The following is a 27,515-nucleotide window of genomic DNA, read 5'->3' as shown; positions in this document are numbered from 1 at the left end:
TTCCTTTATAGGGGCGTGTTTGTTAACAATACCACTGAAAATATTAAAAAAGCATCCAAGCGTATTCAACAAAGGGGATCAAGCTGACTCTATAACAATTACAGAGGCCAGGTCATGAAGGAAGGCTTGCTCATTGAAGTTTTTTAGCAAGCGTCTATGACAAATCAGGACAGGTTGTTTCACTGAGCAGCCATTATGAACACAGGCTGTAAAACAGTGATCACTAAGGTCATTACAGAAAACACCAGAATGATACCTATCAGGATTATTTGTGAGGATAACATCGAGGAGAGTAGCCTTTTCGGGTGTTTGGAGTCATACCTTGAGAGATTGGTAATAATCTGAGAAAGATTTAGGGAGTCCCATTGCTTTAGGACTTGGTCAGGTGGTTTAAGCTTGTCCCAGTTTAGGTCAGCTAGCAGGACAAATTCAGACTTAGTGTAAGGGGCCAGGAGAGAGCTTAGGGCAGGTAGGGTACAGGCCGGTGCTGATGGAGGACGATAACAGTCAACAAAGAGCTATTTGAAAGTATAATGCTTAAAACCAGCAAATGAAATTGTTTGGGGACCGACTTGGTGGAGACAACCGAGCACTGAAGGTGATCCTTGGTAAAGATTGTCACTCCCCCACCTTTGGAAGATCTGTTTTGCTGAAAAAGGTTATAACCAGAAAGGTTAACATCAGTATTCAAAACACTCTTCCTTAACCACGTCTCAGTAATGACCAACACATCTGGATTGGAGCTGTGAGCTCACACTTTCAATTGATAATTTTTAGGTAATAAGCTTCTAGTGTTATCATGCAGAAAACCCAGGCTTTTACGAGAGCAGAAATCTATGAAGCATATATGAGCGCACAATTCATAATTTGGGATAGCAACAGAAGATGGGCAAGTGTGTACATGCACATTTCCAGATATAACCAGCAGTAATACAATCAAGGCATGGCAGAGGACTGGGAGAGCTCTGCAGTGTTGATTTATGACATTTGAATGTGCAATAGATGGCAATGTGCATTACATGGCAATGTGCATTAGATGTTAGCCTAAATAGTGTATTTATTAGATAGAACTAAAGCTAGCTATCAGTAGTTCTTCAACTACCACAAAAATAATTTTAAAGCGCTGTCATCACTAGATGCACCATTATATTTCTCTCCCCAAACAATAGCCTAAAACTTTCCAACCATTACATCATCATTCAATTAAAATGAAACTTAATTAACACTGAACGTTTTACAAAAGTAAATCAGACATCTATTTATCTGAAACCCACAGCATGAATGATTCAGAGTTACTTTGTTTTCCTAAAAGTGCCGTCCACATGATCCTACCTTTTATTCCCATTTTCTTGTCCTATGTCTTTCTTCTTTCAGTTTTCACATGCAAAAACTGTAGTTTATACTTTTATTTATCTAACCCATAATTCAAAGTAATAATGTTGATACAGTAGTTTATCAAAGTAATCAGACCAATTATTTTACGAAATGTAACTTTGACAATATGTACCTGCTTTGCTTTAAATAGTAAAGTAAAACTTTTTGAACTTCTTCCGTGACCACAAAAGTACTTTTAAAGAGCTAAAGCAAGCCCCACACCTTTACTTGTAAAGTACCATATAGTTATTATTCTTTATAACACTACTCCTCTTACACCTTTTAAGCTAGAAACGCCATTCAAACTTTAAAATGTGCAGACTGGTCTGGGACAGTGTACTTGTATACAACTTTTTGATACTATTTATACTTTTTAAACTGTAAAAGCTTTATTAACCTCTCTGGGATTGTTCGGGACGCTAGCGTCCCACCTCGCCAACAGCCAGTAAAAGTGCAGGGCACCAAATTCAAAACAACAGAAATCTCATAATTAAAATTCCTCAACCATACAAATATTTTACACCATTTTAAAGATACACTTCTCGTTAATCCAACCATTTCAAAAAGGCTTTTCAGCAACTATTCACAGAAAGCATTCAGCCATTTTCCAACCAAAGAGAGGTGTCACAAAAAGCAGAAATATAGATAAAATTAATCTCTAACCTTTGACGATCTTCATCAGATGACACTCCCAGGACTCAATGTTACACAATACATGTATGTTTTGTTCGATCAAGTTCATATTTATATCCAAAAACCGCCATGTTCAGAAATGCCTCCAAAACATCCGGAGAAATTGCAGAGAGCCACATGGCAAAAGCACAATATTCAATAATCTGAGAACAGGTTCAGCCACAAAAGCAAGCCATACAGTTACCCGCCAAATTGTGGAGTCAACAAAAGTCATAAATAGCATTATAAATATTCACTTACCTTTGCTGATCTTCGTCAGAATGCACTCCCAGGACTCCCACTTCCACAAGAAATTTTCGTTTTGTTCAATTACGTCCATATTTATGTCCTAATACCTCTGTTTTGTTTGCGCGTTTAGTTCACTATTCCAAAGGCACAATGCGCGAGCTCAAAATCCAGACGAAAAGTCAAGAGTTTCATTACAGTTTGTAGAAACATGTCAAACAATGTTTACAATCAATCCTTAGGGTATTTTTATAATAAATCTTCAATAATATTCCAACCGGACAATAGCGTATTCATTACAGAGAAAAAAGAAGGAACGGCGCGCCCGCGTGACCGCGCAGTAAACAACTGATTGGCCTCAGCCTAGTCCACTTGTTGAAACAGCTCTTATTCGACCCCCTTCCACAATAGAAGCCTCAAAAAACTTTCTAAAGACTGTTGACATCTGCTGGAAGCCTTGGGACGTGCAATCTGGCCCCATAGACACAGCATATTGGATAGGCAATCACTTAAATGAAACTACAAACCTCAGATTTCCCACTTCCTGGTTGGATTTTTCTCAGGTTTTCACCTGCCATATGAGGTCTGTTATACTCACAGACATCATTCAAACCGTTTTAGAAACTTCAGAGTGTTTTCTATCCAAAACTAGTAATAATATGCATATATTAGCATCTGGGACAGAGTAGCAGGCCATTTACTCTGGGCACCTTATTCATCCAAGCTACTCAATACTGCCCCCCTGTCATCAAGAAGTTAAACTTATTAAACTTTCATGGGATTTCATGGGATCCACTTTCATGGGATTTCTTCAACATTCTGAAGCTTCCATTGTGACATCATCATTTCCAACCTTCCATTCACTGTGAATGCAACAATGCAACTTCTGATACAAATCAGATACTTTGACTACTTCCCAAAAAGGTCTAACTGCCCTGCAATTCAAATCTGAAATCAGAACAGAATTATCTAGTATCGATCAAATGTTACACCTGTTGATTAAGTAACCACATCAACAAAATGTTCCCTTACGTTTTCCAAACTGCTTTTCCAGACACATTGGTATACTTCTCTGCTATTCAAATCTGGAATCAGAACAGGATTATCTGGCACCAATCAAAAGTTACAGCTTTTTTTTCCTGAGTTTATAATGGCGAAAAGTAGCTAGATATTGCCAGCTAACAGATCTCTCATGTCGCCATTGAGCAGCCCAAACAGAGCCGTTGCTATGGATACTCACACATGCAGAGGAGCACATGGGCAGCGCAGGCAAAAAATATTGAAGAGGGTGATTGAATTTAGAACAACATATTTTATGATGATGAAGAATTGTGAACACCAAGAAAGCAGATACACATAGTCTTCCTTCATATTTCACGCGATCACTTCTGATCACATGTTTTGGTCTGATCATATAAAATAACTCGCCAACAGTAACTCTTGAACCATTCAAGCTAGAGACACCAAATCAACTTTCACATATTCATATTAATTTTTACTTTTATCTAATATAACTATATCAATTTGCTGCAACTAGCCTAAAATAACTCACTAACAGTAACTAATGACCTGTTTAAGCTGGAGACACCAGGGCCTCCCGGGTGGGGCAGCGCCAGCTGTCGTAACCGGCCGCGACCGGGAGGTCCGTGGGGCGACGCACAATTGGCCTAGCGTCGTCCGGGTTAGGGAGGGCTTGGCCGGTAGGGATGTCCTTGTCTCATAGCGCACCAGCGACTCCTGTGGCGGGCCGGGTGCAGTGCGCTCTAACCAAGGTTGCCAGGTGCACGGTGTTTCTCCAACACATTGGTGCGACTGGCTTCCGGGTTGGATGCACGCTGTGTTAAGAAGCAGTGCGGCTTGGTTGGGTTGTGTATCGGAGGACGCATGACTTTCAACCTTGGTCTCTACTAAAAACAATTGGATACCACAAAATTGGGGAGAAAAAAGGGGTAAAGGGGGTAAAAGAACATTTAAAAAAGCTGGAGACACCAAACCAACTTTGAACCCATCAACAATAACTCTTGTACCATTCAAGATAGAGACACCAAACCAACTTTCACATGTTCAGGCTATCCTATCCACTGCCACATAAATACTTTCAAAGAGCTGAAGCAAGTCACATCATTTTTATTAATGGAAAATGACAATCTAGTTCCCATTTTTCACTGTAGCATGGCACCATTATCAGGACTGGCAGACTGGGATGTGACAGTTTGTAGGGAGGACAGTGTGGGAGAGAGGGGGTAATCAACAATGCTCAACTGCTTAGTACTGCTCTCTCTAGCACCTCCAAGAATAGAAGCAAGCTAATAAACAACCTAATAAACCATTTGACTTTTACTTGACTATTCTTGTTTTGCTAGACATCCAGCATTATTAGAGCCCCATAGATTCCATCTCTCCATCCAGACAGGATGTTGATCTGGGGTAACGGAGGGTACCTGCTGTGTCTGCTTCTCTGTCATTTAATAAATAATAATAATTTCCTCCTCGGACGAGACAGGATGGTCCTTTTGGCTGCTGTTGCTGTGGTTTCAGTGCAGCTGTGCAACAGATGTTGTGTGCAGCTGTGTGCGTGTGTGTATGTGTGTTGGGCAGGGCAGTAAGCTTAGTTTGTCTTAGCAGACCCAGTGTAACTGAAACTCTGACCAAAAAATAGATAGCAGCCTGAAGACATTTGGATACATCCATTACAGCCATTGTTGAAGGAGGCCACATCAAGTGGTTTAGGTTAGTCTCAGACGTATGTCTGGGTTTTTATTTCACTAAGTAACTCAAGGACAGCTTCTGTTTCACTGATAGCTCAGTACATACACATTGACTGTGACGCCATTGTAAGGGAGTAAAAACAAACAAGAATAAACTTGTCACCATTCCAAAGGTTATTTAAGCTATAGTCTATAAAATCTCCCACATCACAAGATAATTAATGGAAATAAATAGTCTTGTTACCATGCATTTAAAGGAAGAAAACACTCCTCCTCCCTGATATGAATTATTTGTATGGCTCTTACTAGCATTGGTAGTTCTCAATAGGCTGGAGGTCCTGATCAGAACCAGGTAAAGACAGAGGCTGATGGCAGGTCCTGCTGGTTTAGCCCGCTGCTTTATTATTCTCTGAGTGAGTCGTGAAGTCATGAATTAGATTTACGAGCCCTCCTGTGACACACGGCTCACTCCACATAATAAGGAAAATCCACTGAAATTCATACTGTGCGAGATTTGTGGGTTAAATGCTTTAATGCTCCTGTTGATCGTTATTGCAGCACATTAGGTCCAGGCTCCACCCTTAAGTCCCTCAATAATAGTGATTATGTCATTTCTCAAGGTGCACTCTAATTATGATGAAACAGAGGTTAATGGATATGGGATGTGATAATGGCTACATAAGGCTTCTGTCATTTATTCATATAATTAAATATATTTAATCGTCACTCCGAAGGGGATATCTGCCTTCCATCAAAATTAATGTATTGTAGTGGCAATAGGTTATTGTAAATTATCTTAAAACGGTGAATTGTTTTCCTTTATCATGTCAGATTTGTACCATATCAAATGTGAGTGTCTCTCTCTCTCTCTCCACACGCAGTAGATAACTGTTGCCATGGCAACTGGTAACCTGACTGTGTCTGTACCAATGGGGATTCCCCTATGCATATGGCTGGGCCTCCATTCTTATGTTGTATTAGCCTTATGAATGAAGTCTTCATATTTCTTGCATGTCTCTTTATCGATACATCCATTTGCATCCATGAAATGTCCATTGGTATGTGTCTGTGTGTGTGTGCACTGGTGTGTTTGTTTGTGGGAAAACTGTGTGTCTCTGTGTGTGTGTTAGCGTCCAAGTTTGTGTTTGTGAGTTGAGAGAGAGGGATGCTTCTCTCTTGTATGAAGCCCTGGGGAGGAGGATGATTCAGAAGTGAGTCAGAGCAGAGCATCCCTCTGCCCCCCTGCCTTAGCTACAGAAAGGGGATGGATGAGGCTCCTCTCTTCTCTACAGCTGCTCTTTCTGCGGTGAGGTGAAGGACACAGAGACACAGGGACTCATCATCACACAGACTAATGACCTCTGAGTTGGGGTTCCTTCCTAGAAAGTAACACCATTAAGATTTGGGGGAGAGACACAGGATCAAGTCAGTCAATACGCTGGCCACAAGCCAAGCTTCTGTTTCGCTCTGCGTGATGATTATTTCAGAGACTGTCCCAAAGGACACACTATTCCGTATATCGTGCCTGGTCAAAAGTAGTGAACTAGTGCATCATTTGGGAGGCCGTCAGACCCTCTCCTACTCTCCTTATCAACTGCCTCTTCAAATCAATCCGCTCGCTCTTCGAGGACCAACATCCTTCTTCATCTGCATAAACCCTCTTCAACCTCTTCATCTGCATAAAACCTCTGAGACTGTAGTGTTTTTCATCAGCATACAGAGTACAATAACCCTTTACACAGGGCCGTCTGTAGCCTTTTGTGGGCCCTAAGCAAAATTGCCCCCCCACCACCACCAAGCTGGCAAAATGTTTACGTGGCCCCCCTATTGACAGCGGAGAGAAACATTTACGTTTTAAAGTTAGTTTTCTGCACTTCTACACATTTTGCCATAGGTGAAAATAACATTTTATAGAACATATCATGCAATTCTTCCTAATTTGCCATGTGGTGTAGAGAAATATTTGCAGTTTTAAAGCAAATTTCCTGCAATTCTACACATTTTGCAATGACTTATGCCATGTTAATGATATGAGTGAGAGTGACTAACAAAATCAATGGGGGCTCCCTGGAGGTCAGGGCGCCTGGATAGAGGAGTGCCCTGTCGGTATTCATCCATGATAACTGACTAGACTAATTTACCAAGGTCAGGGCGTCTGGGTAGAGGCATGCCCTGTCTGTATTCGTCCATGATAACTGGCTAGACTAAGTTACCAAGGTCAGGGCGTCTGGGTAGAGGCGTGCCCTGTCAGTATTCGTCCATGATAACTGGCTAGACTAAGTTACCAATCCAAAAATTGTTAGCTGACATTGTTAATTGAGTGACTGTCAGTGACTGACAAAACAAGAGAGAACTGCTGATGCGCTCGCACCTTGTGTATTCAACTATTGTAACTCTCAACAATAAGTTGACACCCCGAAATGTATGTGATGGTGCCAACAGAGATGGTCGCCTTGCTTAAGGTCCTTAGGAAACTATGCAGTAATTTTTTTTATTTTAAATTTATTATTTCTTACATTGTTAGCCCAGAAAATCTCAAGTGTTATTACATACAGTCGGAAAGAACTATAGGAAATAAAAGCGACGTCAACTTACCAACATTACAAACAGGAATACGACTTTCCCGAAGCGGATCCTTTGCTCGAACCTCCACCCTGGACGTGGGATCTTATCCCAGAGGCCGACCCAAAACAACGCGTTCCCCGCAGGAGAGGCAGACGGAGCGGCCTACAGGTCAGACATAGAAGGCGAGCACACCATACACCACTTCCCAGCATATTACTCGACGATGTCCAGTCTCTAGACAACAAGGTGATGAAATTAGGGCACGAGTTGCCTTCCAGAGAGACATCAGAGATTTTAACATTCTCTGTTTCACGGAAACATGGCTCGGGATGTGTTGTCAGATGGTACAGCCACCTGGTTTCTTCACGCATCGCGCCTACAAACAAACAACTCTCTGGTAAGAAGAAGGGCGGGGGTGTATGCCTATGATTAACGACTCATGTGATCATAACATACAGGAACTTAAGTCCTTTTGTTCACCTGACCTAGAATTCCTTACAATCAAATGCCGACCGTATTATCTACCAAGAGAATTCTCTTCAATTATAGTCACAGCCGTGTATATCCCCCAAGCAAATACCTCGACGACCCTGAAAGAACTTCACTGGACTCTATGTAAACTGGAAACCATACATCCTGAGACCCTGGGTCTCGACCACGCCCTGTGCAACTGGGTCCTGGACTTTCTGACAGGCCGCACCCAGTTGTAGGAAACAACATCTCCACCCCACTGATCCTCAACACTGGGGCCCCACAAGGGTGCGTTCTCAGCCCTCTCCTGTACTCTCTGTTCACCCATGACTGCGTGGCAATGCATACCTCCAACTCAATCATCAAGTTTGCAGACGACACTACAGTGATAGGCTTGATTACCAACAATGATGAGACGACCTACAGGGAGGAGGTGAGGGCCGTCGGAGTGTGGTGTCAAGAAAATAACCTCCCACTCAACTTCAACAAAACAAAGGAGATGATCCTGGACTTCAGGAAACAGCAGATGGAGCATCCCCCATCCACATCGACGGGACAGTAGTGGAGAAGGTGGAAAGTTTTATGTTCCTCGGCGTACACATCACGGACAAACTGAAATGGTCCACCCACATAGACAGCCTCAGGAGGCTGAAGAAATTTGGCTTGTCACCTAAAACACTCTCAAACTTTTACAGATGCACAATCTAGAGCATCCTGTCGGACTGTATCCCCGCCTGGAACGGCAACTGCTCCGCCCACAACCGCAAGGCTCTCCAGAGGGTAGTGCGGTCTGCACAACGCATCACCGGAGGCAAACTACCTGCCCTCCAGGACACCTACAGCACCAGATGTCACAGGAAGGCCTAAAAGATCATCAAGGACAACAACCACCCAGCCACTGCCTGTTCACCCCACTATCATCCAGAAGGCGAGGTCAGTACAGGTGCATAAAACTGGGACAGAGAGACTGAAAAACAGCTTCTATCTCAAGGCCATCACAGCCATCAGGCCATCATTAACATTGAGTGGCTGCTGCCAACATACAGACTCAAATCTCTTGCCACTTTAATACATTTAATAAATTGATTTAATACATTTAATAAATGGATTTAATAAAGGTATCACTAGTCACTTTAAAATAACACCACTTTAATAATGTTTACATATCCTACATTACTCATCTCATATGTATATACTGTATTCTATACCAACTACTGCATCTTGCCTATGCTGCTCACCCATATATTTCTATGTACATATTCTTATTCATCCCTTTACATTTGTGTATAAGGTTACATGTGTGTGAACTTGTTAGACTACTTGTTAGATATTACTGCACTGTCGGAACTAGAAGCACAAGCATTTCGCTACACTCACATTAATGTCTGCTAACCATGTGTATGTGACCAATAAAATGTATTTAGATTTTTGACTGATTCCCGGGGCCCTAAGCAACCGCAGAGGTTGCTTATGCCTCGAGCCGGCCCTGCCTTTACACCTTTACTCCAGGCTGGGGTTCCCTTTCTCTTGTCCTGGTTGTTGTCGCACTCCTCTTCTGGGCCTCGTCATGCTCAATTAATGCAGAAGGAAGAGTAATGCCCTACCTCTTTTTAATGGTATCCATTGCTCTCTTCCCATCATTGGGTTCTTTCTATTTTCGGTTTTCTCATCTCTCCCCTTTTTCTTCTCTCCTCTCTTAGTCCCTGTCTCTTCTGAATGTCCCTGTCTCTTCTGACTGTCTCTGTCTCCTCAGTGGACATCAGATGGAGAAAGCAGTGTGCTGGGTTTCAGTCAGCTCTAAGGCTGGATCAGCTGTCTAAGCAGCACTAATGACTGTGCAGTCCTGTTATGAGATGTTATGCATGGACCACAACCCTGATCTCCGCAGGCAGGCAGTGTGCTCAAATCTCAGTCGAGTCATCAATTATAATTTATGGTCATTTCCACTAAATCCTGTGGAAAGAGATAGAACTCTGGCCAGCTGGAAGTGGTGTTGGAGGGCCAGTAGGAGGCACTCTTTCCTCTGGTCTAAAAAATATCCCAATGCCCCAGGGCAGTGATTGGGCACACTGCCCTGTGTAGGGTGCCGTCTTTCAGATGGGACGTTAAACGGGTGTCCTGACTCTCTGAGGTCATTAAAGATCCCATGGCACCTATCGTAAGAGTAGGGGTGTTAACCCCGGTGTCCTGGCTAAATTCCCAATCTGGCCCTCAAACCATCACGGTCACCTATAATCCCCAGTTTACGATTGGCTCATTCACCCCCCTCCTCTCCCCTGTAACTATTCCCCAGGTCGTTGCGCTAATTGAGAATGTGTTCTCAGTCAACTTACCTGGTAAAATAACGGATAAATAAATAACTTGCAGCTGTGGAAACGTCGGCTGTGATACCATACAGAGGGATGTAGAGACTGGACAAGTCTGAGTGGGGATGCTTGCCCAAGTCTGACAATGCATTGGCCTGAAGAAGGATGACAGCGAGATGTCCTGCTGGAGCTCATTCACACCTGGCTAGTCATTGATAATGTGTGCTGTGCAGGAAGAGAGAAGTGTGGAGCCCTAGAACACTAAACCCTTGACATTCAGTATGAGCCCATTCATGTTGAATGTCAGTGCAATTTCCTTCATGCTTGAGAGAAATCTTACGTACTCTCATCCACCGTTTCACATGGAAGTAGAAATTAGGTATTTTGTATTTGAAAATGATTGCTCTTTACAATGTTGCTTTAATCTATTGAGTTACATCAGAAGCATCAAACTTCCCAAAAATAAGATACAAGGGCGGTGTGATTCATTGTATCTTAATATGATATTTACAACATTTGATATGACGTTCAACACAATACTGCCCTCCAAGCTCATCACGAAGCTCAGGGCCCTGGATGTGAACCCCGCCCTCTGCAACTGGGTCCTGGACTTCCTGACTGGCCAACCCCAGGTGGTGAAGGTAGACAATAACACCCCCGCCACGCTAATCCTCAACACGGGGGCCCCACAAGGATGCTTAATCAGCCCCCTGCTGTACTCCCTGTTCACCAATGACTGCTTGGTACGTCTCCAACTCAATCATCAAATTTGCTGACAACACAACAGTGAAGTGGCACAACAGCGCCTCTTCAACCTCAGGAGGCTGAAGAAATTACGCTTAGTCCCGAAGTCACAAACTTCTACAGATGCACCACTGAGAACATCCTGTCGGGCTGTATCACCAACTGGTAAGGCAATTGCAATGCCTGCAACCGCAGGGCTCTCCAGATGGAGATGCGGTCAGCCCAACACCCTCCAGGACATCGACAGCACACGCTGTCACAGGAAGTCCAAGAAGATCACCCCACTACCTTCAAAAAAGCGGATACAGTACAGGTGCATCAAAGCTGGGACCGAGAGACTAAAAAACAGATTCTATCACAAGGCTATCAGACTGTTAAATAGTCACCACTAGCCAGCCTCCGCCCATTACCCTGCCCTGAAAGAAAAACTGCACTGTTGGTTAAGGGCTTGTAAGTAAGCATTTCACGGTAAAGTCTACACTTGTTGTATTCAGCGCATGTGGCAAATAAAGTTTGATTTGATTTTTGAACTTAGTAATTTAGTTACATAATATTTTATCACTTCATATGGACCGTATTTACAGTATTCTAGACAAGACTCGTCCAATATAACTGCTTCTGTATACACATCTTCTATTAATTTACTATCCATGCTGTCTATACAAACCGTTATACATACCAGGTGAAGCTGGTTGAGAGAATGCCAAAAGTGTGCAAAGCTGTAATCAAGGCAAAGGTTGGCTACTTTGAAGAATCTCAAATATAAAATATATTTTGATTTGTTGAACACTTTTTTTGGTTACTACATGATTCCATATGTATTATTTCATAGTTTTGATGTCTTCACCATTATTCTACAATGTAGAAAATAGTCAAAATAAAGAAACCATTGAATGAGTAGGTATGTCCAAACTTTTGACTGGTACTGTGTGTGTGTATATGTGTGTATATAAATATGTGTATGTATATACAGTGGGGCAAAACAAGTATTTAGTCAGCCACCAATTGTGCAAGTTCTCCCACTTAAAAAGATGAGAGAGGCCTGTAATATTCATCATAGGTACACTTCAACTATGAAAGACAAAATGAGAAAAAAAATCCAGAAAATCACATTGTAGGATTTTTAATGAATTTATTTGCATATTATGGTGGAAAATAAGTATTTGGTAACCTACAAACAAGCAAGATTTCTGGCTCTCACAGACCTGTAACGTCTTCTTTAAGAGGCTCCTCTGTTCTCCACTCATTACCTGTATTAATGGCACCTGTTTGAACTTGTTATCAGTATAAAAGACACATGTCCACAACCTCAAACAGTCACACTCCAAACTCCACTATGGCCAAGACCAAAGAGCTGTCAAAGGACACCAGAAACAAAATTGTAGACCTGTACCAGGCTGGGAAGACTGAATCTGCGATAGGTAAGCAGCTTGGTTTGAAGAAATCAACTGTGGGAGCAATTTAGGAAATGGAAGACATACAAGACCACTGATAATCTCCCTCGATCTGGGGCTCCACGCAAGATCTCACCCCGTGGGGTCAAAATGATCACAAGAACGGTGAGCAAAAATCCCAGAACCACACGGGGGGACCTAGTGAATGACCTGCAGAGAGCTGGGATCAAAGTAACAAAGCCTACCATCAGTAACACACTACGCCGCCAGGGACTCAAATCCTGCAGTGCCAGATGTGTCCCCTTGCTTAAGCCAGTACATGTCCAGGCCCGTCTGAAGTTTGCTAGAGAGCATTTGGATGATCCAGAAGAAGATTGGGAGAATGTCATATGGTCAGATGAAACCAAAGGGACCAGGACGACTGATCCGTGTAAAGGAAAGAATGAATGGGGCCATGTATCGTGAGATTTTGAGTGAAAACCTCCTTCCATCAGCAAGGGCATTGAAGATGAAACGTGGCTGGGTCTTTCAGCATGACAATGATCCCAAACACACCGCCTGGGCAACGAAGGATTGGCTTCGTAAGAAGCATTTCAAGGTCCTGGAGTGGCCTAGCCAGTCTCCAGATCTCAACCCCATAGAACATCTTTGGAGGGAGTTGAAAGTCCGTGTTGCCCAGCAACAGCCCCAAAACATCACTGCTCTAGAGATCTGCATGGAGGAATGGGCCAAAATACCAGCAACAGTGTGTGAAAACCTTGTGAAGACTTACAGAAAATGTTTGACCTCTGTCATTGCCAACAAAGGGTATATAACAAAGTATTGAGATAAACTTTTGTTATTGACCAAATACTTATTTTCCACCATAATTTGCAAATAAATTCATTAAAAATCCTACAATGTGATTTTCTGGATTTGTTTTCTCATTTTGTCTGTCATAGTTGAAGTGTACCTATGATGAAAATTACAGGCCTCTCAACTTTTTAAGTGGGAGAACTTGCACAATTGGTGGCTGACTAAATACTTTTTTGCCCCACTGTATGTATGTATGTATGTATATATGTGTATATGTGTGTGTACGCGACCAACAAGATTTGATTAGATATGACAATATATAGTTTAACAAAGAATATTGTGCATTTATCTATTTTTATATTCATCATGTCATCGTAATCAGCATGTTATTCAGATGGGGACACCATATACCATATGAATAAACCAATTTGAACATTGAGCTCAGAGGACTCAAAAGCTGCCCTTCCTCTCTGAGCTCACAGTGGGTCACTGCTACAGATATGTATTAATCATGACATTGTTTAATTTAGGAAATGTGCATGTCTGATATTACTGTGGCTTTGAACATTGGTCACCATTATGTAACGAGGCTTGATCACCAGGTGCAGGAATCGAGTTATGTGCCTGTCTACACCACATGCAGTGTGCACGTCCTCCTCCGGAAGCATCTTTTTTACTCTGACCTTAATAACGACGATAAACATACTGATCTAAAAGCATGTACACAATCAGACATTCTTCTGTAACTAAACATGCAGACATTTTGAACAAGCATACATTCTAAAGACTCAGACACTCTAAACAGTAGTCATTCTGACTGAACAATGACGGTTTTATACATTCAGTTATTGTTTGTGTGGGTTTTTAACCTCTTCTATATTGCTTTCTGGAGACTGTGATATGCTTGACCCCTGAGGTGATTGATATGTCAGTCATCTGCAGGTGTGACTCATAGCAGAGTGTTGGACCCCCTCCCTGCGTCATAGTGACTGACTGCACACTCACTGGTACACAGTGATAGAGAAGGGGAGGCAACACTTATTTATTGGGTGCCTTTATGTCAGCTTGAGTGTAGAAAATACTTACATGAACATACTGTATATATTCCCCTACACTCTGTTGCAAGTATGTTTGTTCAAAATGGTTTACATTATCACAGTTGCATTACTCCCAGGAAGCACAACAAGGGGGATGGAAAACCATTTCACACATTAGAATAACATTGTTGAAACTGACCACAGGATCCGATGATCTGGTCGGAAACACAGCTCTGCATGATTCTGGAAGCCAGCCACTCAGAACTTGCACTTCATCTCTGTCCACTTAGTGCATTAGTCCATAATCCTGTCTCAGAGCAAGCCAATATGTTTCTTCTCACTCCACTTAATTCCTTCCTGTAAATGCGAGTGGAGACAGAGAATTATATCAAAAACATGTTAGTTAATGTGTGTGGTGCAGAGACGAGTAAGTAAGTTCCTGCTGTCAGTCCAACAGCTACAGATGTAGGATCTTAAATTAATCACCCTGTTGGAGGATAACTTTCCTGCAATGCAGGACATTTTAAACGTATAGTGTATTTGAGGTTTTAAAAGGCTTCTGAAGTTTGTCATTTTCACGTAGAAATTTCAGACTTAATTTCCCTACAAAAAATGTATCAACCACTACAAAAATGTAACATAACATAACAATTAAAATGTCCTGTTGCTGCAGGATTCTTTTCTTGCTGGAGCAAACTGGCTCAAATTAATATTTGAGCCAGTTTAAACTTTTGAACTTTGTGACCTTTTGCCACATTTCAGGTTTCAAACATAAACATATAAAACTGTATTTTTTTGTGAAGAATCAACAACAAGTGGGACACAATCATGAAGTGGAACGACATTTATTGGATATTTCAAACTTTTTTAACAAATCAAAAACTGAAAAATTGGGCGTGCAAAATTATTCAGCCCCCTTAAGTTAATACTTTGTAGCGCCACCTTTTTCTGCGATTACAGCTGTAAGTCGCTTGGGGTATGTCTCTATCAGTTTTGCACATCGAGAGACTGAAATTTTTTCCCATTCCTCCTTGCAAAACAGCTCCAGCTCAGTGAGGTTGGATGGAGAGCATTTATGAACAGCAGTTTTCAGTTCTTTCCACAGATTCTCGATTGGATTCAGGTCTGGACTTTGACTTGGCCATTCTAACACCTGGATATGTTTATTTTTGAACCATGCCATTGTAGATTTTGCTTTATGTTTTGGATCATTGCCTTGTTGGAAGACAAATCTCCGTCCCAGTCTCAGGTCTTTTGCAGACTCCATCAGGTTTTCTTCCAGAATGGTCCTGTATTTGGCTCCATCCATCTTCCCATCAATTTTAACCATCTTCCCTGTCCCTGCTCAAGAAAAGCAGGCCCAAACCATGATGCTGCCACCACCATGTTAGACAGTGGGGATGGTGTGTTCAGGGTGATGAGCTGTGTTGCTTTTACGCCAAACATAATGTTTTGCATTGTTGCCAAAAAGTTCAATTTTGGTTTCATCTGACCAGAGCACCTTCTTCCACATGTTTGGTGTGTCTCCCAGGTGGCTTGTGGCAAACTTTAAACAACACTTTTTATGGATATCTTTAAGAAATGGCTTTCTTCTTGCCACTCTTCCATAAAGGCCAGATTTGTACAATATACGACTGATTGTTGTCCTATGGACAGAGTCTCCCACCTCAGCTGTAGATCTCTGCAGTTCATCCAGAGTGATCATGGGCCTCTTGGCTGCCTCTCTGATCAGTCTTCTCCTTGTATGAGCTGAAAGTTTAGAGGGACGGCCAGGTCTTGGTAGATTTGCAGTGGTCTGATACTCCTTCCATTTCAATATTATCGCTTGCACAGTGCTCCTTGGGATGTTTAAAGCTTGGGAAATCTTTTTGTATCCAAATCCGGCTTTAAACTTCTTCACAACAGTATCTCAGACCTGCCTGGTGTGTTCCTTGTTCTTCATGATGCTCTCTGCGCTTTTAACGGACCTCTGAGACTATCACAGTGCAGGTGCATTTATACGGAGACTTGATTACACACAGGTGGATTGTATTTATCATCATTAGTCATTTAGGTCAACATTGGATTATTCAGAGATCCTCACTGAACTTCTGGAGAGAGATTGCTGCACTGAAAGTAAAGGGGCTGAATAATTTTGCACGCCCAATTTTTCAATTTTTGATTTGTTAAAAAAGTTTGAAATATCCAATAAATGTCGTTCCACTTCATGATTGTGTCCCACTTGTTGTTGATTCTTCACAAAAAAATACAGTTTTATATCTTTATGTTTGAAGCCTGAAATGTGGCAAAAGGTCGCAAAGTTCAAGGGGGCCGAATACTTTCGCAAGGCACATGATGTCAATTATATGGATTTGTGAATAGGCACAAATCATTGTTGTGTATGATATGAATATGTAGCACTGCTATAACTCCATGGTAGGCAAGCTCTACTTCCTAAAGGTAGTGATAGCATTGTCTGTTCTGTTGGCTCCCTGATGCTGCTGACTTAATCACCAGGGTCGTCACCTCACATCTCTGCACCGTGGCAGGACATGACAGCTACAAACCACAGCACCCGAGGTGTCGGTTCTAGTCATATGAGGACAGAGAAATGAAACCGAGTGGGAAGAGAACACTGTTATGTAATGGTTGGTTATGCTGTGCTTTGTTGTCTGTCTTAGAAACGCAGGACAGGAGCACCTCCTCTGCAGCCTAGGCAACGGCCCCAGGAACTGCATCGGAGTCCAGCTGAACAACGTCTTTCTCAAGGTGACTCCTCTCCTTTCCTCACCTCCCTCATCTTTCTACTCTAATCACTTTTCTCTCCTCTCATCACTCTTATTTTATTTTTCTCCACCAAAGTTATCGTTGATCTTTTTTTTATGGATTTAACATGACGCCACCAATGTCCTTTAAATGTAAATACTATAAGGTCTATGTACATTTGTTGATAAAAAAAAGTCCTACATTACTGACCATTTAGATAGGAATGGTCTGTCTGCAATGCCTGAAGTCTACAGTTTCTCCAGAAAGTAAAGCACCCCTCAGGAGACAGGGGCAGGGATGTTCAGTAGGGATTCCTCTTGGCTAAAGGGGTAATGTTGTTACGGTGGTAAGTTTTGCTGTGGATGTTCTATTGGCTGCTTGTAAGAAAAGGCCAGCTGTGCAGGGCCCTCTGTGGCGTCATTACCAGGCTAGCAACCGCTGACTGAGACTGTCTGTCTGCGTCCAAAATGGCACCCTATTCCCTGTATAGTGTTCTACTTTTGACCAGAGGCCCTGGTCAAAACTAGTGCACTACAAAGGGAATAGGGTGCCATTTGGGTTACAGCACTGTCTGTCCAGACCTGGAACACTCAGTGGGAGGCAGGTGAGAAAGAGGACAGGTGTGCAGCGGCCATAATGACAGTAAGGTGGGAGGGGATCCACTTCCTGTTTCTGGTGTCTATGATAACGTGGTGTGTATGGGTGTGTACTGGTAGTATATATGCGGTGGCTTAGATGGGAAGGAGGCAGGAGTCATAGCATCTGATCACCAGAGCTCGCTCTGCTTATCTGTCTATGGCACAGAGAGATGTGAGACAGGCCCTGTTGACAGGGATATTGATGTCCCATGTTTGCTGTTCGCAGTCAGGGTCGGCCGGTGGTGGTGACACATGATGTCCAGTAATTGCACTCTGAAAACCAACACAGCAACAATTGTTTTAACAACAGCAGCTGCTTAAACCCCCACATACACACCACACTACGTCCTCCTGGCCTGGCCTGGTCGACAGATCATATCAGACCCCTGTGGGGCATGAGGGAGGCTGGGTTCCTACTACCCTGGCCTGGTCGGCAGATCATATCAGACCTCTGCGGGGCGGGTGAGGGAGGCTGGGTTCCTACTACCCTGGCCTGGTCGGCAGATAATATCAGACCTCTGCGGGGCGGTAAGGGAGGCTGGGTTCCTACTACCCTGGCCTGGTCGGCAGATCATATCAGGCCTCTGCGGTAAGGGAGGTTGGGTTCCTACTACCCTGGCCTGGTCGGCAGATCATATCAGGCCTCTGCGGGGCGGTGAGGGAGGCTGGGTTCCTACTACCCTGGCCTGTTCGGCAGATCATATCAGACCTCTGCGGGGCGGTAAGGGAGGTTGGGTTCCTACTACCCTGGCCTGGTCGGCAGATCATATCAGGTCTCTGCGGGGCGGTAAGGGAGGTTGGGTTCCTACTACCCTGGCCTGGTCGGCAGATCATATCAGGTCTCTGCGGGGCGGTAAGGGAGGTTGGGTTCCTACTACCCTGGCCTGGTCGACAGATCATATCAGGCCTCTGCGGGGCGGTAAGGGAGGTTGGGTTCCTACTACCCTGGCCTGGTCGACAGATCATATCAGACCTCTGCGGGGCGGTAAGGGAGGTTGGGTTCCTACTACCCTGTCTGCGTCCCAAATGGCACCTTATTCCCTTTTTAGCGTTCTACTTTTGACCAGGGCCCATAGGGACACCGTAGTGACGCCCATGGGGCTCTGGTCAAAAATAGTGCACTGTATAGGGAATAAGGTGCCATTTGGAAGGCAGCGTTATCCTGCCAGATCAGCCTGCTTCCTCTGACGTACTGAACTGAGTGTCTGTACTGAGCTCTCTAATGCCCACTGATAGACAAGGATCTGGGAGATTACCATCCACTCAGCAGGGAGTATGACTCACTCTCTATTGCTTTTTATCCAATAGAACTAGATACTGTCAGTCAAATAAACGGTAGGTACCACAACAGTACTTCATCCAGCCCGTCATTCACCCTGGGAATTGCAGATGTTCAGAACTATGAAGCAGTAAGAGACTCCAAAGGCACAGCATTGTAACAGGAGAATCTGGTGTGTGCTTACGGACGTCATCAACTTCCATACATCTTTTTTTTTCTAGGAGAAAATAATCACCCCTCCCTTCTCCTGTTCAATGATTTAGTGCATACGGACGGACAAGGCTGTAGTGAGGGATGACTCAACCCTGATCATCTTATCATGGGAGGGTTGATGCTGAACTATACTTACACTGCATACAGATGTGCTGACTGACAAAGGCGGCCATATGGCTGCTATAAGAACTGGTGAGCTGGCTTAGGTGTTTTGTTTGTTGGAATGGAATGCAATCCATTGTGTCATTGCTTAATTATGGTGTAGGTAGGTTTATAGGGAAAATACTGTATAGGTCTCAAACTCGTATATGAGATATTGTGTCTCTCTGAGTAACTGATATTTGATGACAGAGCCAGAGCAGAAAGCATATCTTTGAGACAGTTACCATGGCAACAGACAGACAGTGGTTTGAGAGGATGAGCTGTACTGAGTCTGTTGTATCAAAACAGCTACGTTACCTAGCTCAGGTCAAAATCTTAAGCAATAAAAGCAATGTTGATGTTTTGTAAAAGTAATAATACATTACTCTCATATGTTGACTAGAATGCAATTCCTCCCTGTTGTGGACAGACACCCAGTAACAGGTTTTGATGGTATATACTGTATAGGCCCTATACGTCTCCATTGTGGTACTTGAGACAGATTCACAACGCTTAAGGTCAAATCCTAGGTGATATTGCATTATAAAGAAGTGATATAATGTCTTGTCATGTCAAGGCTGCTAACAAGCTGCAGTGGGCAGTGACGGTAACATTGCACCCAGACATACCCATTCTGAGGAGCGGGGGGTGACAGGGCGGTTTCATGTCATGGAAGAGATGAGGCATCACTGTTTGGCTTAGTGAAATCCAGCGTGGCCAGTCCCCCAAACCCAGGCCACCCCTGAGGGGACAGTCCATTTGTCATCCTCCTTTACACATGGCAGCCTCCACACCTACACACACATCAGCAGTGCTTTCTCACTGGGAAATTTCAACAACAAAAAATGATGTGATGACGTTGAATCAACGTGGAAAACTGATTGGATTTGCAAATGGTCATCAACATAAGTGAATTTTGTCTTTTTTTCACGCCTCCTTTTAATCTAAATCCAGTGAGATGGTGACATGTTTTGAACTGACGTCTGTGCCCAGTGGGCTCTCTCTCTACAGCACAACCAAGAACACTACTACTGTATAAGAGTGGTAGGAGAGGTGACAAGATGTGAGACTCATGGATATACTCTAAGGGTTGATATATATTATATCTAAGTAAAGCCAATCATATATTTCCCTTTAAGCATGAAGGGATATATTACGAGAAGAGAAATGGGGTTAGTGTCATGTTAGTGTGACATTAACATCAACATTTTTAAAGCTTTTTAAATGACATGCATTGGAATAATAGCCTGATGGAATCTGTCCTGAACATGCTCTGTCCTTATCCTTGTGATTTATTACCTGGCCCATCCCAACTGCAGCAGTGTGGTCATTACCGAGGCACAATCACTAGAGAGGTGGCTGGCTGTCTCTGTTTTGGCCATACTAGTGCATGGGATGGGTGTGACCAGAGACCAGTGAGGAGACTCTGGAGAGCAGTGGGATGTAGGTCAGAAGCTGTGAGTCATCTTTCCCCCTTCCCTCCCTCTTACCGCCTCTGGCAAAGGCACTCTCTCGGGAGAGAGAGGAGAGGCAAGGACGATCTGTCACTCATGTACTGTTAGCGTCAAACTGGTCACTTCAGAGATCCTGCCAAAATGCCACTCTGCAGTGGACGAACAAGACACTACGACACAAGCAGCGCTGTTATTTGTCGTTCATTAGCCAGATTGGCCAGAGTGATTGTTCATGTAGCCTAATGTGTTGTCTTAAAGGGACATCTCTATTGTACATGTAGCCTAATGTGTTGTCTTAAAGGGACATCTCTATTGTACATGTAGCCTAATGTGTTGTCTTAAAGAGACATCTCTATTGTACATGTAGCCTAATGTGTTGTCTTAAAGGGACATCTCTATTGTACATGTAGCCTAATGTGTTGCATTTTAAAGGGACATCTCTATTGTACATGTAGCCTAATGTGTTGTCTTAAAGGGACATCTCTATTGTACATGTATCCTAATGTGTTGTCTTAAAGGGACATCTCTATTGTACATGTATCCTAATGTGTTGTCTTAAAGGGACATCTCTATTGTACATGTATCCTAATGTGTTGTGTCTTAAAGGGACATCATGTGTTGTGTCTTATGGTACATCTCTATTGTACATGTAGTCTAATGTGTTGTGTCTTAAAAGGACATAATGTGTTGTGTCTTAAAAGGACATAATGTGTTGTGTCTTAAAGGGACATAATGTGTTGTGTCTTAAAGGGACATCATGTGTTGTGTCTTAAAGGGACATCATGTGTTGTGTCTTATGGTACATCTCTATTGCCACCAGAAAGACATCTGTATTTGTGTTTCAGGTAGCGTGTGGGTACCTGCTCCAGCACTATGATTGGGACCTGAGTCCCTACTCACAGGACCTCCAGTACAAATGGTTGCCTGTGTCCCGGCCCACTGTCCCTCCAATGGTGAGCTTCACTGAGCTGGAGCTGGAGAGCAGTGCCACAGACCTGCCTGATGGTCCACCCTAAAGACCAAAGCATGGACACTGAGAGGCAGGTGGATAGGACGAAGAGAGGCCCCACTGTAGCAGTGGTCCTAATGGTCTCTCAAGGACACCAGTATGTGCAGATCTTAGTTATTACCCTTCCCTCGATCTTCCTGTACTGATTTAAAGATAATGTTGATATGGATCACTGTTCACATACTGTTCACATACAATACTGTATATTGTCCAGAACGGGACTGAAAACAGTGACAGTGTCATACAGTTGAAGTCGGAAGTTTACATACACCTAGTCAAATACATTTAAACTCAGTTTTTCACAATTCCTGACATTTAATCTGAGTAAAAATTCCCGTCACCACTTTATTTTAAGAATGTGAAATGTCAGAAAAATAGTAGAGAGAATGATTTCAGCTTTTATTTGTTTCACACATTCCCAGTGGGTCAGAAGTTTACATACACTCAATTAGTATTTGGTAGCATTGCCTTTAAATTGTTTAACTTGGGAGAATCATTTCAGGGTAGCCTTCCACAAGCTTCCCACAATAAGTTGGGTGAATTTTGGCCCATTCCTCCTGACAGAGCTGGTGTAACTGAGTCAGGTTTGTAGGCCTCCTTGCTCGCACATGCTTTTTCAGTTCTGCCCACACATTTTATATAGGTTTAAGGTCAGGGCTTTGGGATGGCCACTCCAATACCCTGACTTTGTTGCCCTTAAGTCTTTTTGCCACAACTTTGGAAGTATGCTTGGGGTCATTGTCCATTTGGAAGACCCATTTGTGACCAAGCTTTAACTTCCTGACTGATGTCTTGAGATGTTGGTTCAATATATTCACATAATTTTCCTCCTCATGATGCCATCTATTTTGTGAAGTGCACCAGTCCTTCCTGCAGCAAAGCACCCCCACATCATGATGCTGCCACCCCCGCGCTTCACGGTTGGGATGGTGTTCTTCGGCTTGCAAGCCTCCCCCTTTTTCCTCCAAACATAACGATGGCCATATGACCAAACAGTTCTATTTTGTTTCATCAGACCAGAGGACATTTCTCCAGAAAGTACAATCTTTGTCCCCATGTGCAGTTGCAAACCGTAGTCTGGCTTTTTTATGGCGGTTTTGGAGCAGTGGCTTCTTCCTTGCTGAGCGGCGTTTCAGGTTATGTCGATACAGGACTCGTTTTACTGTGGATATAGATACTTTTGTACCTGTTTCCTCCAGCATCTTCACAAGGTCCTTTGCTGTTGTTCTGGGATTGATCGCACCAAATTACGTTCATCTCTAGGAGACAGACTTGTGGAGGTCTTGGCTGATTTCTTTTGATTTTCCCATGATGTCAAGCAAAGAGGCACTGAGTTTGAAGGTAGGCCTTGAAATACATCCACAGTTACACCTCCAATTGACTCAAATGATGTCAATTAGCCTATCAGAAACTTCTAAAGCCATGACATAATTTTCTGGAATTTTCCAAGCTGTTTAAAGGCACAGTCAACTTAGTGTATGTAAACCTCTGACCCACTGGAATTGTGATACAGTGAATGATAAAAAATCAAATCAAATGTATTTGTCACATACACATGGTTAGCATGTTAATGCGAGTGTAGCGAAATGCTTGTGCTTCTAGTTCCAACAATGCAGTAATAACCAACGAGTAATCTAACCTAACAATTCCAAAACTACTACCTTATACACACAAGTGTAAAGGGATAAAGAATATGTACATAAAGATATATGAATGAGTGATGGTACAGAACAGCAGAGGCAAGATGCAGTAGATGGTATCGAGTACAGTATATACATATGAGATGAGTAATGTATGTAAACATTATATTAAGTAGCATTGTTTAAAGTGGCTAGTGATATATTTTCCATCAATTCCCATTATTAAAGTGGCTGGAGTTGAGTCAGTGTGTTGGCAGCAGCCACTCAATGTGAGTGGTGGCTGTTTAACAGTCTGATGGCCTTGAGATAGAAGCTGTTTTTCAGTCTCTCGGTCCCTGCTTTGATGCACCTGTACTGACCTCGCCTTCTGGATGATAGCGGGGTGAACAGGCAGTGGCTCGGGTGGTTGTTGTCCTTGATGATCTTTATGGCCTTCCTGTGACATCGGGTGGTGTAGGTGTCCTGGAGGGCAGGTAGTTTGCCCCCGGTGATGCGTTGTGCAGACCTCACTACCCTCTGGAGAGCCTTACGGTTGAGGGCGGAGCAGTTGCCGTACCAAGCGGTGATACTGCCCAACAGGATGCTCTCGATTGTGCATCTGTAGAAGTTTGTGAGTGCTTTTGGTGACAAGCTGAATTTCTTCAGCCTCCTGAGGTTGAAGAGGCGCTGCTACACCTTCTTCACAACACTGTGACCGGAAGGTTGCAAGTTCAAACCCCCGAGCTGACAAGGTACAAATCTGTCGTTCTGCCCCTGAACAGGCAGTTAATCCACTGTTCCTAGGCCGTCATTGAAAATAAGAATTTGTTCTTAACTGACTTGCCTAGTTAAATAAAGGTAAAATAAAACAATTTAAAAAAATAAAATAAAAGTTTGTGTGGGTGGACCAATTCAGTTTGTCTGTGATGTGTACGCCGAGGAACTTAAAACTTACTACCCTCTCCACTACTGTCCCATCAATGTGGATAGGGGGGTGCTCCCTCTGCTGTTTCCTGAAGTCCACAATCATCTCCTTAGTTTTGTTGACTTTGAGTGTGAGGTTATTTTCATGACACCACACTCCGAGGGCCCTCACCTCCTCCATGTAGGCCGTCTTGTCGTTGTTGGTAATCAAGCCTACCACTGTAGGATTGATGCTGCCATCAAGCCACGGTTTCTGGTTTGGGAATGTTTTAATCGTTGCTATGGGAACGGCATCTTCAATGCACTTTCTAATGAACTCGCTCACCGAATCAGCGTATTCGTCAATGTTGTTGTTGGACGCAGTGCGGAACATATCCCAGTCCACGTGATGGAAGCAGTCTTGGAGTGTGGAATCAGATTGGTTGGACCAGCGTTGAACAGACCTGAGCGCGGGAGCTTCTTGTTTTAGCTTCTGTCTGTAGGCAGGGAGCAACAAAATGGAGTCGTGGTCAGCTTTTCCCAAAAGGAGGGCGGGGGGGGGGGCCTTATATGCGTTGCGGAAGTTAGAATAGCAATGATCCAAGGTTTTACCAGCCCTGGTTGCGCAATCGATAAGTGAAATAATCTGTCTGTAAACAATTGTTGGAAAAGTTACTTGTGTCATACTTGTGTCATAACCGACTTGGAAAAAGTATAGTTTGTTAACAAGAAATTTGTGGAGGGGTTGAAAAAATAGTTTTAATGACTCCAACATAAGTGTATGTAAACTTCCTACTTCGACTGTGTCTCTGTTCTTGAGTCCGCCTCGTAGGGGACTGTTTCCTGACTACTGCCAAGGTGTGGTGGTCTTTCTAGCGCTTTTAGCTGCCGAAGCATCACCCAGGCAGAGCCTGCTTCAGGCATAAGTTACATAAGCTGTCACTTAGGGCCCCTGGCCACTAGGAGGCCCCTGACCTCAATTAGCCATGTCAGCTAACACTTTTTATATTGGTAAGTTAGTTTAGCGAGTTTTCTAAACTAGTAGAAGGCTAATCATGGCCGAATACCGACTGGGAAAGCAGGGCACGTGCCCAGTGGCCTTGACTTCCATTGGGCCTCCATTGATTGATCTCTGCCCCGAAGCTAAATTAGTAGAATTGCATGAAATTTGTTATAAATTATTTAAAATGTCTCTCCCAGCCCCATGGCAAAATGTGTAGAACTGCAGGAAGAGAGGGGGAACACAATTCTTTTTTTGCAGGATTGGTGGGGCGGCCCCGCCACCCAAATCTCGATTAGGGCCCCCAGAAGGCTAGATCTGGCCCTGTACCCAGGTATGTGCTACACTTCAGAAGCACACAGCTACCCGATGAAGAGCTCCGGGCATGTCTAAATAACTGTCGCTATTCCCTCTGTGTCATCGAAGCTTTCTCCGCTAAATCTACTGCCCAGCCTTTCTGAACTACCAAGCTGAACAACACAGTATCATTTGAAGCTGTGGAAGAACATTGCCCAAGAACTACCAGATAATTTGTTTTGTTTGTTTTTTATTCATCTTTGAGATTCTCTTTGTAATGAAAAGCACTATATAAAATAAATTATGCTGATTTTTTTACTTATTTTAAATGGTCAAGTTGCTGCCAATGATTGCAATATAGGTACATACTGCAGCCTACATTAGATGATGTTGCCCTATTTTAAGATTGTTGTTGTTTATATGTGTGTTTATTTAACCTTGGGAAAAATCTACTGTATCACACTTTGGATGCTTTAGGACTGTCTCTATCACTGCACCGTTAGCCTGTCATATGACAGGGGTTTTAACAGTTCTGCAGCACCAGAAGTAAGGAATGCCCTCAGATTTCAGCATTGCACCAAGGGCTCCTGAAATGTTCCCCCTCTCACTCTCACTTAGCAACCAGAAGTGCTTAGCAACGGTTCGTCCTAGCTACTCAGAGGTACCTAGCCCATGTTATTGTCTGGCTGCTTATTATCATGCAGCTCTCACCCTCACACAGACAGACATCTTCACATTAAACCTTTTGTTTATTATATCGGAGGGAACGGAAATATCTTATGAATGGCAATGAAGTGCAAGCTGTTTTAGGTGAATGTGAATATGTCAATGGATATCTCATAATGTACATGTTTTTTTATTTCTTTTTTCCGTTCAATAGTAACTCTGAAATGATAGCCATTCTAGACTACTCTTAAAGGTTAAATATTAGCACTGTATAATATATTTGAATCCGTCTTTATTAAAGATTATGATAAACTGTGAAAAGATGATTATGTATCTGATCATTACGATAGTAATTGAGCTATTTTTTCATTAGACAGATTGTGATAATATAACTTATTTATTCAGGTCATGTAATATCCTCTGTATTACCTGGAAACACAATTCCATCAGATGTCATACTTTAAAAAAAATGTAATGTTCATTTTAAAAGTTCTATCAAATATTTATTATGCATTTACTATGTACTGATATTTTGTAGGTAATGTTTCCACTGTTTTTCTGTCAATCACAAGTAGTAAATCCCTAAGAATGCAAGCTATTTGAATGTAGAAACTCTCACTTTCTTATGAAAAACACTAGCACAACAGTAGTTCAGTCTTAGTTAGTGAACAAATCTATTAAATGCAAGTTATGCTGCTTATCCTGGATGATGTTCCTATAAAGTCTACAAGACACTGTTGTCCAGCGCTGCTACAGATGTAGGATCTTAATTTGAGACAGTTTGCAACAGCAGGAAAATAATCCTGCAGCAACAGGAATTTTGTATTATTTTGTGGATTTTAATTAAGATTTTTGTAGGGGTTGATACATTTTTCATGAAGGGAAAATCTAGTCTGAAATTTCAAAGTGGAAATTACACATTTCACCTTTTTAAACCTCAAATACACTACAAGTTTTACATTTCCTGCATTTCAGGAAAGTTCTCCTTGAACAGGGTGATCAAATTAAAATCCTACATGTGGACACTGCATAAACCTGTTGTCAGCACACATGAACACACTTTAGACATTGCTTGCACTATTACAGACAGGCTGGAGACAGAAGGTAAATAATAGCTGATTTGTGTCAATAGTAGTAATGCATGAGTCACTCTTGTTTTCCATTTAAGTTTCATGTTGAATATAAATGCAGGAAATACACACTTGTAGTGTGTTCAAGGCTTGAAAAGGCTTATAAATT

At 42.8% G+C, this 27,515-nt stretch overlaps 1 protein-coding gene across 2 annotated transcripts in view; it reads left to right on the top strand.

Annotated features, from left to right (window-relative positions):
- LOC110537119 (uncharacterized) overlaps positions 1-26,874 on the top strand; it is a 52,809-nt gene extending 25,935 nt beyond the window's left edge. Inside the window, exons 10-11 of one of the 2 annotated variants that reach the window (XM_021622904.3) lie at positions 16,973-17,060; positions 21,628-26,874. In XM_021622904.3, coding sequence (XP_021478579.1) covers positions 16,973-17,060; positions 21,628-21,798 — 259 coding nt within the window. In that variant the 3' untranslated portion in view covers positions 21,799-26,874. The remainder of the gene's footprint in view (positions 1-16,972; positions 17,061-21,627) is intronic. The other variant, XM_090191948.1, reaches the window with a different exon arrangement.
- The last annotated feature ends 641 nt before the right edge of the window (positions 26,875-27,515 follow it).

This window comes from Oncorhynchus mykiss, chromosome 12 (genome assembly GCF_057628025.1).
Source record: "Oncorhynchus mykiss isolate SJ-2025 chromosome 12, ASM5762802v1, whole genome shotgun sequence".
Lineage (NCBI taxonomy): Eukaryota > Metazoa > Chordata > Actinopteri > Salmoniformes > Salmonidae > Oncorhynchus > Oncorhynchus mykiss.
The sequence above is the reverse complement of the archived record's forward strand: the minus strand, read 5'-3'. Positions and strand labels throughout refer to the sequence as shown.